General features: G+C 41.9%; 1 protein-coding gene across 2 annotated transcripts in view; it reads right to left on the bottom strand.

Moving 5' to 3' along the window:
• Window positions 1-9,356, bottom strand: part of tbx15 (T-box transcription factor 15) — a 40,635-nt gene extending 31,279 nt beyond the window's left edge. The window contains exons 1-2 of one of the 2 annotated variants that reach the window (XM_051403610.1): window positions 8,830-9,356; window positions 1,423-1,630 (exon numbers count right to left, since the gene is read on the bottom strand). In XM_051403610.1, the coding sequence (XP_051259570.1) occupies window positions 1,423-1,630; window positions 8,830-9,016 (395 nt within the window). In that variant the 5' untranslated portion in view covers window positions 9,017-9,356. The remainder of the gene's footprint in view (window positions 1-1,422; window positions 1,631-8,829) is intronic. The other variant, XM_051403611.1, reaches the window with a different exon arrangement.
• Between the last annotated feature and the right edge of the window lie 5,217 nt (window positions 9,357-14,573).

Below are 14,573 nucleotides of genomic sequence, written 5' to 3'. Positions count from 1 at the left end.
ATGTGACGCTGCTCTTCAGCAACAAAACCAAATTACATGTTTAAAATATATAGATGGCCCAAGGTTATATAAAACAGGGAAAATACAATTAAATGATTCTGTGGTGGGTTTTTTTTAGTCTGAGTCCGTTAAGGCCAACTCTCCGCTGTAGTGTGTGAAATAGGTGTTGGATAAATAAACCTTGCTGGTATCAGATATTATTTCTCCATTTTGCAAGAAGAAATATTCCACACATTAAACGCATTATTAAACTTTTCAAAGTAGAATTTTGAGAGAAAGGTCAGTTGGGGAAAAAAACTAAATAAGTCTTATTGAGTGCCTCCTTAATAATGTCCCTCCCTATTAACTACAAATTAAACACAGAGGAGATATTATTATTTTTCATATTGTTTTATTTGTTTGTTTGTTTGGCAGGGACAGTTGCAGCTTCTTAGCTGTACCAGAGTTAGCTATAAACTCATTTACATCTGTAGTCCCAGCAGGAGACAGAGAATAACATCTGTGTTAAGTCATGAATTCACACAGTGCTTCTTCACTTCTGTCATGATACTTTCTAGAAAACGTTCCAAGACTATACACCCGCTATTATTAACATTTTCCTCAAAGCAAACCTTTGTTGGAAAATATAACGAATTATCTCACCTCACGGAACCAAATGCTTTAATAAAGATCTTGTTATATTAGACATTAGTCGTAAAGTTCAAGCAGTATTAAGCCTGGTGTCAGTCATGACGAGTGATGTGAACAGGGGGGAAATGTGCGGTGTTGCAGGCGCGGGGGGAGCGGAGCAGACTGCGGGGAAAGGGTCTTCCTGCAGGATTCCGCAGGTCAACTCCTGCGCTTGCTCTCTGGGTTTGGACTGTTGGCCCGAGGGAGCAAAAACCCGGAACATGGTACATAGAGATTAATTAGAACCAGCTCTCCTTATTCTCCGACATCAGGAATAACCTGCCTCGTCACGAAGGCCTGAACGCAACAGAGCGGCCTGCATGTGCAACACATTAACACCCTGCAAACAGAGCTCAGAGGTGTGTGTGTGTGTGTGTGTGTGTGTGTGTGTGTGTGTGTGTGTGTGTGTGTGTGTGTGTGTTTTAATAAGGACGCATTTGTGGCCCGGTCCGTTGATACATTTTAAGTTTGTGTGTGACGACTTGAGTTGTCACAATCTGACCTCATAATTAATATGAATAATATTATTAAAGAAAGTAATCCATAACACAATGGCTGTTTGTCCTCGCTAAAAGTGGAAAAAAACTTTTTGCGTGTAAAAGTGCGCAAATCGCCTTTTACGCACAGCCTTGTCTGCGCCATGAGTCCGCCAGAGAGCTGCACGTAGACCTTCTGTGCTAGTTCCAGCAACTGAGGGTGTGTGTATATATATATATGTGTGTGTGTGCTTGTGTGTGTGTGTGTCCGGCCTACCTGCCCGCCTTGGTGATGATCATCTCGGTGCCGATATCATGGAAGCGCTTCCACAGGTCTGCGCACTGCAGCTCCACCTGGATCTCCTCCATGGAGGCCGGGGGCGACGGTTCGCAGGGGCCGGGGGCCAGGTCGTCAGGTGAGCTGAAGGAGCACGACGTCCGTTCGGCCAGACCCTCTCCGTCCGAGCCGGGACTCGCCTCCGAGTCTGAAGGGAAAATGAAGAAGATGATGAGAAGGCAGCTCAGAAACAGTGGAATTAATAGGCTTTACGCAGGAAACTTGGCACGGCGAGAAAGTGTAGCGGTTCTCTCCGCTGACTCCAAATCACCTGCCGTCTGCAGCTTGGAGAGAGGCGGCCGAGTCTGGCTCACTGGCTCGACTCTTCATGGAGTTCTGGGTTTATGTCAAAAGCAGAATAAATGCTGCGTAAAGCCTTTGAAATGCGATGTAGAAAATATTAAATTTAACATCGGGCCACACAATGACGAATTCCGATGGGAAGCGTTCTGCAAATGAAGTTTCCCCTCAAGTGCTCCTTCTGGACCAGGTTTAACAGACTGAGCATTCAGAGTCATCAACGCCGTCACAACGTTACAGCAGATAGAAACGTTCCCTCCATCCTGAAACAGATCCAGACCTACAGGAGAGCTTTCCATCCGCCTGAGCCTCCAACACATAGACACCGACCAGGATGACCTCAGCCTCCTTTACATTCACTTTATTCTAATCCAACAGCCTAACGTTGCAGGCCATGGCAGGGTGGACAAAATAACAGGAACACCTGACAAACAGAATTATGCAAGAGTCATAAATCATCAGACGGTTTAATTTTTTGTCCATTTTCACTGTTCTTCATTCCTCTATTTAATCTCTCAAAAACCCAAAACTGAAGCTCTTTCAACAGAAACAGTAAATAACATTATGTTCTTTTTGACAATTAATAATAACCTTTTTAAACAACAAAATCCACTTCCACTAAAGAATTTCTCAAAAAAGAATTCTTCTATTTGACTCTGACCATTAAATGTTACTTAACACATGTGTGATGATATTATTATTATTATTATTATTAAACCAAACCTTTTGGGGTTAAATATCAAAATGCAACATGGTTTTTCCAGCTGGGATGTAAAAACTTTAATGCTCAACACCTCAAAACTGCACTTTACCCGAATAAAAATCCCATAAGATCACCACATGCTATCTCTCATTTCACTTTTCTCAGAAATAGTTTATTGCTGAATATCCTTCACCCCCTCCAACACCCCCGCCACCACCCAAAAAATAGAAAAGAATCTAATAATGTATTATTTATTGAGGGCCCTGACACGAGGAGGTTGACTTGGCAGGCTAAGGGCACACAAATATGGCTATGCAAATGCAGAGCTGCTGAGAGACTGGACAGCGTCCCAGGCGAAAAAACTGCCGCAGCGCAGGCCCGAGCCAACCCCTGCTGGAAACAAGAGCATACGGAGAGCAGGGATGGAGATAGGAAGAGTGGAGGGAGGAGGAGGGGGAGGAGGAAAGATGGGGTGGAGGGCTAATGACCACAGAAAGACAGACACTTTCCATCATCTTCTTGGGAGATCCGTCCAGTGTCACTGCAGCCAGTATGGACTGTCACACACGATTACTCTCCCCTTCTTCTCCTTTTAACTGCATGCAGATACACACTCAGCCAGCCAATCAGTCAGTAAGCTGCCCCCTCACTCGCTATAAAAACACTTATTACACATACTGCTAGTGTATGTGGAAGAAGAGAGGGTGGGGAACTAATAGCCTGCCCTGCTGTAATGTAATCTTCAGATGGGGCCAATATAACGCAATTAATTTGAGTATTTAATGGAGGGAGAACAGGGATATCTGATTGCTCTGGGGATTCATTTATATACTGCGGACAGACAGCACATACTGGGTATACATAGTATATATTAAAAAGAGTTGGACTAATATTGCAACACCTGTGTTTTTTATATTCCCAAGTTTTACTGAACATTGGATGTTTTTATAAATTGTTCTAATTATGTTCTACGTTTTCCTACTCATAGCACTGTCTAAAAGGACAACATGTTTGGAATGCTCTTAACTGATCTGAAAACGTTAAATGAAAAGGTTCACTCACCTCTGATCACTAGATAAACACACATACATACTCATAAAGACTGCCTGCATGCATGAACACAGACATACATACCTCTATACACATATATTGCAATGGACTAGGGAACATACACACATGCTCACACACACTATTGAAATGTGACGTAAACATTGTATGAGAATGTACCTTTTTATTGTGTTTTCAATTTAACTAATGTACCTCTGGTATTGATCATGTGTTACAGTATGACCTTTTTCAAGCAGAAAAGCCTAACCAGGGCCAGGGGTTGTAATGAATCCTATATACAACAGATGGGTATCATTACTGTAATCTGTTACAATGTTTTTTGCAGTGTCCCTTACAAATAAACAAATAATAAATAATACTGTCTGCCGCACTGACAAGGCCATTCAGCTCAGATTATCTCAGCCTCAAGCTGCTTTGCACAAACTGACTCCAACAAAGCCTTAGTGCTGTAAACTGGACTTGGGTGGTTAATCTTCTTAAATTCAGGCTTCATAATGTTATATTTTTATTTCATTGATGTTCACTAATTGTGAAGAATGTATCATTTAACAGCCTAAAATGTGTCTGTGTACCTGCACAAGGAGATAAATCTAAAATTCATTAGCCTGAAGAGTTTAAATATAAAAATGCAGCTGCCGCTCTCTTTGAAAGGAACAACATTTGACACTACATAAAAAGTTTTCTGGCATCCAAACTGAAATCTACTTGAATATGTGCATCAAACACAGCCTGAAAAGCCACATTGAGTAACCCCATATCTACTATAGGCATCTAGAAGTGGATGTTAGTGCGTGAAATGGAGGCGTTCAGAGGGAACAGACGCATTCCAGAGAGCAAAAAGAGGCCGACTAAATAAGATAATTTGGCAGGAACGCCTCCGAGATGCAGAGGAGGGAAACGGCAACCCAAGCAGGAGCCTGTCGACTCCGCCCGCACGCCCTGTCATCAGGCTGAAGGACCTGTCCTCTGCCACTCACCACCAACCACACACACACACACACACACACACACACACACACACACACACAGGTCTAAACCATGAGCTGGATGTAGGCAGACAGACAAACACACCAGAACAGATAGCTGCTATATACATACACGTTTTTGTATATGTGTTGACTCAAAGTTCAAACATTGAGAATAAAGTTGTCAAAAAATATCATAACAACAAACACAGTCCAGTGTCACACATCAGTTTCTAAACCGAAGCCTCGCTTTAGTTATTTTTCAAGCTGAATGAATAAAAACTGACATTTATTGATGAACAAAAATTTGCCCCCTCAGCAAAACGCTGCCCTGACATCTGCTGTGGTTACACAAACACACACACACACACACACACACACACACACACACACACACACACACACACACACAGAGTGTATACACACAGACTCGGGCCCTGTATCTTGCGGTTAAGGGCTCCCAATCAGCTCATGCCAGGCCTCATTAAAATGAGGCTGACATCCATAGTCGGCCACTAATTGGTCTGAATTGAATCAAGTCAGTGTTGCACATCAATTGTTCTCTGTGTCACAGTTCACATCAGCTCCACACAGCTGGAGAGGGCCTGAACTTAATGCACACATATAGTAAATAGAAATATTACAGAAAGAGGAAGTACATTTAATGAGCTTTTATATTTTAATTGTTTAAATATTTATAGATTACTGTTATAGATAGTTATTTACCTTTACATCATGCCTCCTGTGAGGAGGTGGTTTTTAAGGAGCTGTGTGGAATATGGGAATCATCTTTATCATTAGTCTGGCGGGTCAGGTAGAAATTCTATACCTGATTTAGAATACTTAATTTTTCTTTTAAGATGTCTCTAACAAAGAGGAAAAACCTGGCTGTGATTCAGTCTTTCCAAAACATTTTGTACAGCCAGGCGCTGTTCAAAGACAGAGAACTTTATTTTAATGCAAAAAGTTTCCAAACAGTGTTTCCATTTGATGTTGTGGTGAAGGAATAAAAAAGTATCCAGTCTTGGATATGAATATTTGAGTGTTTAAGTGTAAGCACCCCATACATTCAGTGCAGGATTACAAACAGATACAATGTGATCCTGTTATACTGTGCGGAAATATATTTGTTACTACTTTATAGATTCTTAAGGTAAAACACATTTAAGAAGTCAACAAATGGAAATGAAGTTTTAATAGTTATCATATGGCTACTACTGTTTCATTTATAGTAAAATTGTCTTTTTATGAAGATGTATTTAATAAAGTTGCAGCAGGTTTCTGAAGTGGACAGTAGCAATGTGCCAACCGTGAAATCACCGAGTAAACCGATCCACACAGTGAGAGCACCTGTTTCCTCACTGATGGAGACTCAGGCACGAAGGAGGCAGTAAAAACTTCAATCCAGCTCATATACACATCTCTTTTATCAGCAAGCTTAAAATAGACTGAGCAATGATTCTTAATGGAAGGAGCGGCGTTTATTAGGATCAGTTATTAGTATTATATTAGTATATTATTATACAGTAATCTTGATAGAATTTAATTACTGAAGTCCGGTGAGGCGTCAGGTGTTCGTAGTGAATTAGTGCTGTGCGTAATCTGTGCGTAAAAGCGAAAAGTGTCACCTTGTAAATCACATAGTTCGGGTCAGGCCTTTGATAAACGGCATTAAATATGAACTTATACTAGATGTAGTTCGCCTTGTTAATTGTTGACTTAAAGGGTAAATATTATGGAGATGTGGTTGTAGTAGTTTTGCGAGCTCCAACAAAACTACTTTTTCTGTGCTAACTCAACTGTTCAGCTCTTACAGGCAGACCGTTAAATGCGAGCCTGGTTCAGAGCCTGTGCGTTTCTCAGTCCTGCCCTTGTCTCTGAGGCTAATAAACGTGTTATACGACCAACCGGCCTCCAGCCTCGCCTGGAGTTGAGTAAAAATAAAATCACTCCGTGAAGGATTCCTCTAAACCACATAATCTGACCACAGAGACTCGCTGTTCTCGGTCACCGCCGCCCGACGCGCCAAAGCGGAGGCTTTAGGACCCGAGCAGGACCCGCTGAACCTGCCAGGAACCCGCCTGCTAATGAGTGGGACCAAGGGGGGGAGGGGGGGCGAGGAACCGGTAACTGGGTAATTCATTCAGCCACAAATCCTAAAACTCCCTGGACAAAACCTGGAAGATGATGAACAGAAAGACTTTTCTGCCCCACGGAACCAAAGAACATTATAAAAAAGTCGTGTTTAACGATGTCTGGCCTTTCATTTCTGTTGATTATCGTTGCCCTTTTAAAACACACACAAACAAGCTGTTTGCCGTTGGCAACACTGTAATCAACATTCAGCCTCACCTCCCTGGTTTAACTACACTGCAGACACTTGAAAATCAGCAACAACAATCTTCCCAGGAGAATTCCCAGGAGAAAATCCTCCTCCTCAAATCCTCCTCCTAGTGAAGTGAAAGTTTACTTCTATTTTTTCCATTTGTTTTTAAAGTTTAGCTTTTCAATCAGGAGCAGTGTCCGAGCAGAGAGGAGCCGTGCGTGAAGGCGCTGCGCCCCGGAGGTCAGACTGCAGCAGCAGCGGGGCTCAGCGTCAGCCTGAGCAACACGCAGAGGTAAGCTTCATTTCTGTCCGTCCCTACATTCCTACAAAGATTTAAAGAGCTGTGATCTACATGGAAGATATTATGATTTGTATATTTCAAGCCAAATTAAATATCCAATATCGCCAAGATCATTTTCACCAAATCGAGAATTTTACAAGAAGATGACTTGAGATAAACACTGTGCTTAAACATTGTTTAAACTGAATTACACTGAATTTCCAACTAAATTATTTAGTTGGTATGGCCGAAGCAGGACGCGCAGCTCTGTAGGCCTGTCAGTCAGTTTAAACATGAAGTTTTTTAGTGTCGACGTCTCAGCTCAGAGCGAAGCATCGAGATTAAAAGTCACTGCAGGTCTGCAGGAGGTTTATCTGTGTGTGATCAGTTCAGCTCCAAACACTGAAATAAAGCGGAGCAGCCAGAATGTCACACCTGCTCTTCATTAATCTACAAAATGCTAAAAATTCAACTCATGTTTAAGTTGATGCCGATCAGCCGTGAATTTAAAAATGACCAAAAATATATATAGGCCTATATATAAATAAATATATATGATTTGCTTACATAAAAATTTTAGTTGTTTTTCAAAAGTATCTTATCGCGTGCTTGTTATAAATAAACAGAAAATTGCTTCAAAAAATGTCCTTTTTAATCTTGGTTTCCACAGTTGATCATTTCTTTTACTGAACGTCAATACAAATTCCTCTTAATCCGTCGTTGTTTCTCTTATAAATTATATTTGATTTTTTGAGTGTGTGTGTGTGTGTGTGTGTGATTTTTTGACACATGCCGTGCATTTCCACTATTGTTCTATTTATAATCTGTTCACATTTTACGCGGGGCTCGGTTGGTTGTTGAATTCTTACAATCCATCTTTAAACTGATAGCAAATTTTCCACAAATAATCAAGTCTTTGATTTTACCTCCAAAGTTGTGTAAACGCTCTCTGTTCCCTGGAAAACCCTGGATGATCTGCGCGTGGCGCAACGTGGACGCTTTTATCTATAAATGAATTGGAATCTCGCACAGGGAGCGGGGATTATTTCTCAGCAGAGAAATAATCAAAATGTCTGAAATGTGTTTGTCTCTGAGAATGAAACCCATTAGTTCATTTACTTCATGCAACAAGCTGAGGCCTCCCTGCAGGCCTGCCGCCAAACTCAAAGCAAACAGCGGCCCAACAGCAGCACAACTTTACGCTTGATTCATTTCTGACTCATTTCTTTATGTCACTAATATCTCACAGTGCAGTCCTGAGTCAAAACCTGGACAGCAACCCCCCAATGGCAAACAGACACATCTATACTGAGCCTCCTGTTGAGACTGTTATCAAGTTGTGGTGGTTTGATTTGTTATTATTATGTTTTCCTTGATGCATATTTTGTGTCATATTCCTGACAGCAGAGCAGCACGACTGACTTTCTGTGCAGATCTACATGCATCAGGTTTATAAGCTACACCCGTAAAACTGTTCCTGGTGTAACAGCGCTGCAGCAGAGCGGAATCTCTCACTTGGTTTAAAGGAAAAAGCCTCCACATTCACATAGAGACCGTGGAGCTTATAGCTACATGCCCTGTCGTGGGTTGGGTCACTGAACGTGGAGCCATGTTTTGACTCGGGACTCGTCGGTTTGCATTGCCCTGCAGTGATATAACGGAGATCCGGACATTTGAGCGGTGTGGTGCATGTCTGCGCACTGACCCGGGTCCATATCCAGACAGTGCGCCGGGTCCTCTCCGTCCGTGGCGAGGCTCTCCATGGACAACTCCAGCTCCTTCTCCTCCCAGCCCCGGAGCTTCCTCTTCTTGTTGGAGCCGATCAGGGCTTCCACGGAAAAAGCGTGGGCTCTAGAGCTCAGAGCTGCGGCAGATCGCCTCCTCTCACTCATTTCTCTCAAATCCACCCGACCGGGGGGGGGGGACGCTGCGAAAAACCCACTCCGTCCGTCCAACGCAATGAAGCAAAACAGTTAAAAAAAAAAAAAAAAAAATTAAAAAATGCACACGTCAGTGTTTACAGCGGGACGCAAACTCACCAAGTGTCCAAAGTAATCCCAACTGTGATTAGAAACGATGCGTCAAACTTTTGACTGTGCCATCCTGGCTGTGCGTGAGATCAAGTCCGGGAGGATTGATAGTTTTGATGCGGTCTGTCGCTTTGCGCGTCTCTCCGTCCTTCCACTCCGCGTCTTTCTTTTTCTCTTTCTGTCCCTCTAACTTCTCTCTGATTGATACTCACTTCTGGAGGAGTTTTTTTTCCAGGCGAAGGGGGGCGGCCCTCCAGCGCCCTGCCAAACCCGCGCATCCAATGAGAAGTGAGGAAAGACTGCGAGACAAAGTGTTTCGTCCAATGGCAGCGGAGGGAGACGTGCGTCCTGGAAGAGGAACCTTCATCCGGACTGCAGCAGCCTGATGAACTGACTCCATACAGCCTATGGAAAATATATTAGCGTATTATCTTATTTCTCATTATATCTGCTGCACTCGTTGACCCCTGCAAACTGAATAATAAAGTGATCAAAACATTTATTGACCTCACCAGTCTCCCTTCTTTAACACCCAGATCCCTCAGCTTCACTCCAGTCGCCCTCTGAAGGTTGATCATCCAGGTTTGGGACTGTCAGCCGAGGCCGGTGAGAGGCCCTAACATCCCAAAGTCATTTTAATGTCTGTCTTTTCACCAAGTGTGTCTGAGCCGCTGATTCCATCATTACCAGGGATTGTAGGAAAAGTCACATTACAGCTTCATTGTGTCGCCCAACAGCTGAGGAGGCAGAGCAGAGCCGCAGCAGGACAGGTGGGCTGATCTCAGGGCTGCGTGGAAAAGGAACGAGAAGATTAGCAAGGGAAGGTTTGTGGCTCTGTTCGGCTTATGGAGCGCTTATTCCAGCGGATCTGCGGGTCGGTCCCAGCAAAATATATATTGTGGATAATATATAAATAGTGTTTAGAGGGAGATCATCCACGAGCGGATATAAGGATTTTCGATTCAAAATTCAGGCTTGCATTATAGGCCTGTCATGTATTTATTCTATTATTTAATTTATTAATAAATGTAATTTATTATCAGTCATTACATTTACTCACAATAAAGCCAAATACCGCCTCTAATTAAAAATAGTAATATAACTAAATTAACTTGAAATAACATATAATTTTAACTCAAGAGCAATTATTCGATTAATTAATAATCAAGTCAGCTATTTTTAAAAACTTGGTAAAAACTAAATATTTCAATTTGGGTCGAATGCAAAGAAGATTGATTCCTAACAGCATTGCAAGTAAATATCCTATAGTTAGTGCAATAAATAAGACTGCTGTTAAATAGGAAAATAAAAGAATGCCAATAATCATTAAATATTAGGCTTATCATAATACTACTACTACTACTACTGCTACCACTACTACTACTACTACTAATAATAATAATAATAATAATAATAATAATAATAGTAGTAGAGGCAGGTCATATTGTTGGAACAGCTTTTAGTGAAAGCCTTTAAAGATAATCGGGTTCCAGAGATCAGACATTGAGTCGCTTTGCTGAGACTTTGCTCCGAGCTGCAGGTCTCAGTGTGCAGGCCTGATGCGCAGGAAGTGGCGCACAGAGCGGAGTTAACAGGCTGATCGCGCAGGGAAAAAATGTTTTACACATTTCCCATCAGCGGCAAAACGAAAACATGAGGGTGGAAAGAGAGCCGCGGATGTTCACTGCTGGTCAGAGGCTGTCTGCACCGAGCGGGCCTGAAGTCAACCTGCGGCCCCGGGAAAGGAAAGGAAGCTTGGCAAAGGTCAAATCTGTCTTTTTAAAATAAATATTCTATGAATTTAAATAAAAAGTGCGCAGCTGCAGAAGAGCTCAGCAAACATCTGTAGAAGCGGTGGGATTAAGTTAAGAACATCAGAAGAAATTAAGAGACAGATAATAAAATTATAGTTTAAAAGAAGAAATACATATATTGCTGAAATATTGTCGGAAGATTTAAAGACAGATAGAGACTCATAAATCAAAAGAGTTTGGGTCACATAAATTCATACTGACACACTGTACGCCACTGCGGACATATTACAGGAGTACCGCAGTGACTTCTCATACAGGTTAACGTAAACTGACGTTATTGTGCATAGATACCGACGCAGGAGATATTGAATGGAAAATAATGTGCAAATGTGATTTGAGTTTAAAACTAATTGTTGAGAATCCAATCGGAGAGTGGGGGAGGAATACGGAGCTTGGAATTATATGAATGTAATGATGATTGGAAATATAATTATAAAAAAAATGTTTTGGATGATTTTGTGCGAGTGAACGCTTCTGCGTAAACTTCTGGCACAGTAAACAAGTAAATATTCCGCGTGCGCGTGGGTGTAGAGGATGGTGGGTTTAAATCACTGTGGAAGGAAACTCGTTAAACACAAGCAGTAAAAAGCTAAAACCAACTGTTTAGATCCCAATTATAGCCCCGATGGCATCTCATTAACCTAAACTAAAGCATGGGGGGGTCAATCAATGCAGAGGTTTAGATGGAACTGTTTTATAAGGTTCATCATTTACTAAATATTTTCTGTAAAACATTTTACAGCAGGCCTGATGTTTACATCGTGAGTCCTAAAATTCCTGCGTTTTGTTTGGTTTTCCGTTTCTACCGAACTGCTTCAGTCTGTGCGCAGAGAGGACACAGAGCCACAAACATTTCTCTGAAGAACCTTTGTTTCCTGACCTCGCCATCCTACCGGACAGACACGTGGGAGGTGGGCGGAAACGCTCAAACACGTCATTAATGTTCAATTAGTAAAATAAGGCTTTTGACCCCGCCTGACCCCGCGGATGAAGCGGTGAAGCGACAGACGTTTCAGCACCTTCCATTCCGGGCCAAGGACTGCGATTCCCCACGCAGGACGAAACCCTCTAAATATAGTGTGGAGAGCAACTGCAGGAGCCGCAGGCACTGAGAAGTTGAAGATGTGAGGATTAGGACTGGAACTGAGACTGTGAGGCCGTGCGCCAAGATCCACCTGACGCTCATTTATAGGCGTAAAATATCAATCAGCAGCATCCGGTTGGCGCAAGATGACGGCGCGGCTGTTAAATAGCGCACTTATTAATAATTGTGTAAGCGCTGATCACAAAAACCAAGAGGTCAGAGTTCAACATCTTAAACCTCACATGTGATTTTATCGAACGAGAGGATGCATTGCTGATAAAGGAGCCGCTTTGTTTTACGCTCTCCTTGAGGGCTGGTGACCCTGACTCTGAGTAAAAAACAAACATCAAAGCAGGAAATAAACTGTATCATTGTGTGTCTGCAATGATCTTTGTGCACAATGACATGAAGACATGAGCCTGTGGTTACGTTTTGTTAAGCGCCGTTTAAACTTTCTTGGAACATGAAAGCGATTGTTATAATAAAGGTCAAATTTATAATTCAATAAATATTGTAATGAAATTATATATTTATATAAGACAAAGTTTAGGCAGTCCTGAAATAAATAAAAAAAATGCCCATAACAACATAGTGAAAAATATTAATTTATTCCTTTATTTTGTGTATTCTACAATACAAACGGATGTTACGCAGATATAATTATACAATGAAAAATACCATGCAGCTCCAGCCTGTATCTGTATGGGTATACGCAGGTTTACCGACTATACCTACACTTATTGTTCAGTCAGCATTCGGTTTAACCACCGCTAAATCCCCTCTGATGCGCAACATTCAGAAGTGCTCTGGAAGCAAAACATTTTCCCAGGATGGCGAAGGCATGACAGAGTTATCCAATTTTCAGGAGTGGAATACTTCCCTCAAAATGCAGAATAACGCAGTTGTCTCGCCCCGTTATAGGATGCGGACCAGTATTGGTGCAAACTCTGCACCTCTTATGTGGCTAATGTTCATTTCATAAAGATCCTTACGGCCTGAAGTCCGGCAGCAGAGGTTAAGGGACGATGTGCAAACACTACTGGACCGTTTTTGGGTGAGCCAAATATGCAAGAGTAGTCTTACATATGACTGGTTATTCTTTGCTGGACGGGTAAACAGTTTATTCTATTCTTCGACACAAAACTAAAAAAAATACAATTAAATTGCACTCAGACCTTGAATGTGCGTGTTTTCCCTCTGTTTCTTCTGTTAAATGTGTCTTTAACAACATTATTCAGACAGTGAACATCTGCAGCACTCAGAAGTGGAGCCGCAATTATAAAACATATAATGACAGATGTATCACAGCTGAAGTCCTTTAGGAATATCAGAGGATTAACAGAGAGTTATTAATGCCACAAATTACACAAAGTGCGATAGCCCCTTGACCCTAACACCATCAAGTGCGATACAATTGTATCCTACACACACACACACACACACACACACACACACACACACACACACACACACACACACACACACACACACACACACACACACACACACACACAGTCTATAGAAACACTGAGCAGCCTTTAGTTCAGGTTAATTACAATCAAAGTGAAGTGTCTGAGCCTTCAGCAGCCTATAATGTGTGGAGGTAAAGAGGCTTTAGGTTTACTAGTTTCCTATACTGCTCACTGCATGGACACCGTTTTTATATTTATTTAGTGTCTGCCGGGCTGTAGCTGTTTCCATTTACCACTATTTCTTTAAAAAGTAACATTTATTACGACTCCATTAAAGTTTTTACTTCTGCGCGTAAAACGGTTCAGTTACGGTGTCGCTTTCATATTAAAACAGATTACTTACTACACCACAGCGATATCACTGCAGTCTCACTTTACACAGAGACATGTATTTGTCCAAACAGGATTTACAGCCCGGTGCTGTGTGCATATGTAGTCTATATATTTTTATTTATATTCTGTCAGCTGCTTAATGCCAACAGGGAAAAAGCACCAAAGGGAAATAAACCGAGCGAGGATACGCTCTGTTCCCAGGTAAACACCGAGATGGAAAAACCACAGCGCCCTCCAACTCCATAGTGTGTGTGTGTGTGTGTGTGTGTGTGTGTGTGAACGGTCCGAGTCCCTGCAGGAATATTACAGGGCTACGGAAGTGCATTTTCAATTAGAGAAAGTGTGATGACAGAGAGCAGAAAGTTAAAACTGTAGCAGAAGAAACAGCAGGAGGATGAGGAGCTGTGGGAAGAGTGAAAGGATGAAGGGATGAGAGGGAGAGGAAGGGGGGTGGTAAAAAAAAAAAAAACTAAGAAGGGAATATAGAAAGAAACAAAGAAGGAAAGAAAAGGGAGAGAGAAGAACAAATGAAGGATGAGAAAGAGTCAAGAGTCGAAGAAGGAAGAGAAAACTAAAACTGAAGCAGAAAACTAAGAAAGTTTGAAAATGTACTGTGTGCTGATTCATTAAATGAAAGGTTGTGCATTAGTGTGCACATATCACTTTATGGTTACTCAGAATATGCATGTGAATGTCAACAGAATCAGTGTTAGCAA

The sequence above is a fragment of the Dicentrarchus labrax genome, unplaced genomic scaffold (assembly GCF_905237075.1).
Source record: "Dicentrarchus labrax unplaced genomic scaffold, dlabrax2021, whole genome shotgun sequence".
NCBI classification, from domain to species: domain Eukaryota; kingdom Metazoa; phylum Chordata; class Actinopteri; family Moronidae; genus Dicentrarchus; species Dicentrarchus labrax.
The sequence above is the reverse complement of the archived record's forward strand: the minus strand, read 5'-3'. Positions and strand labels throughout refer to the sequence as shown.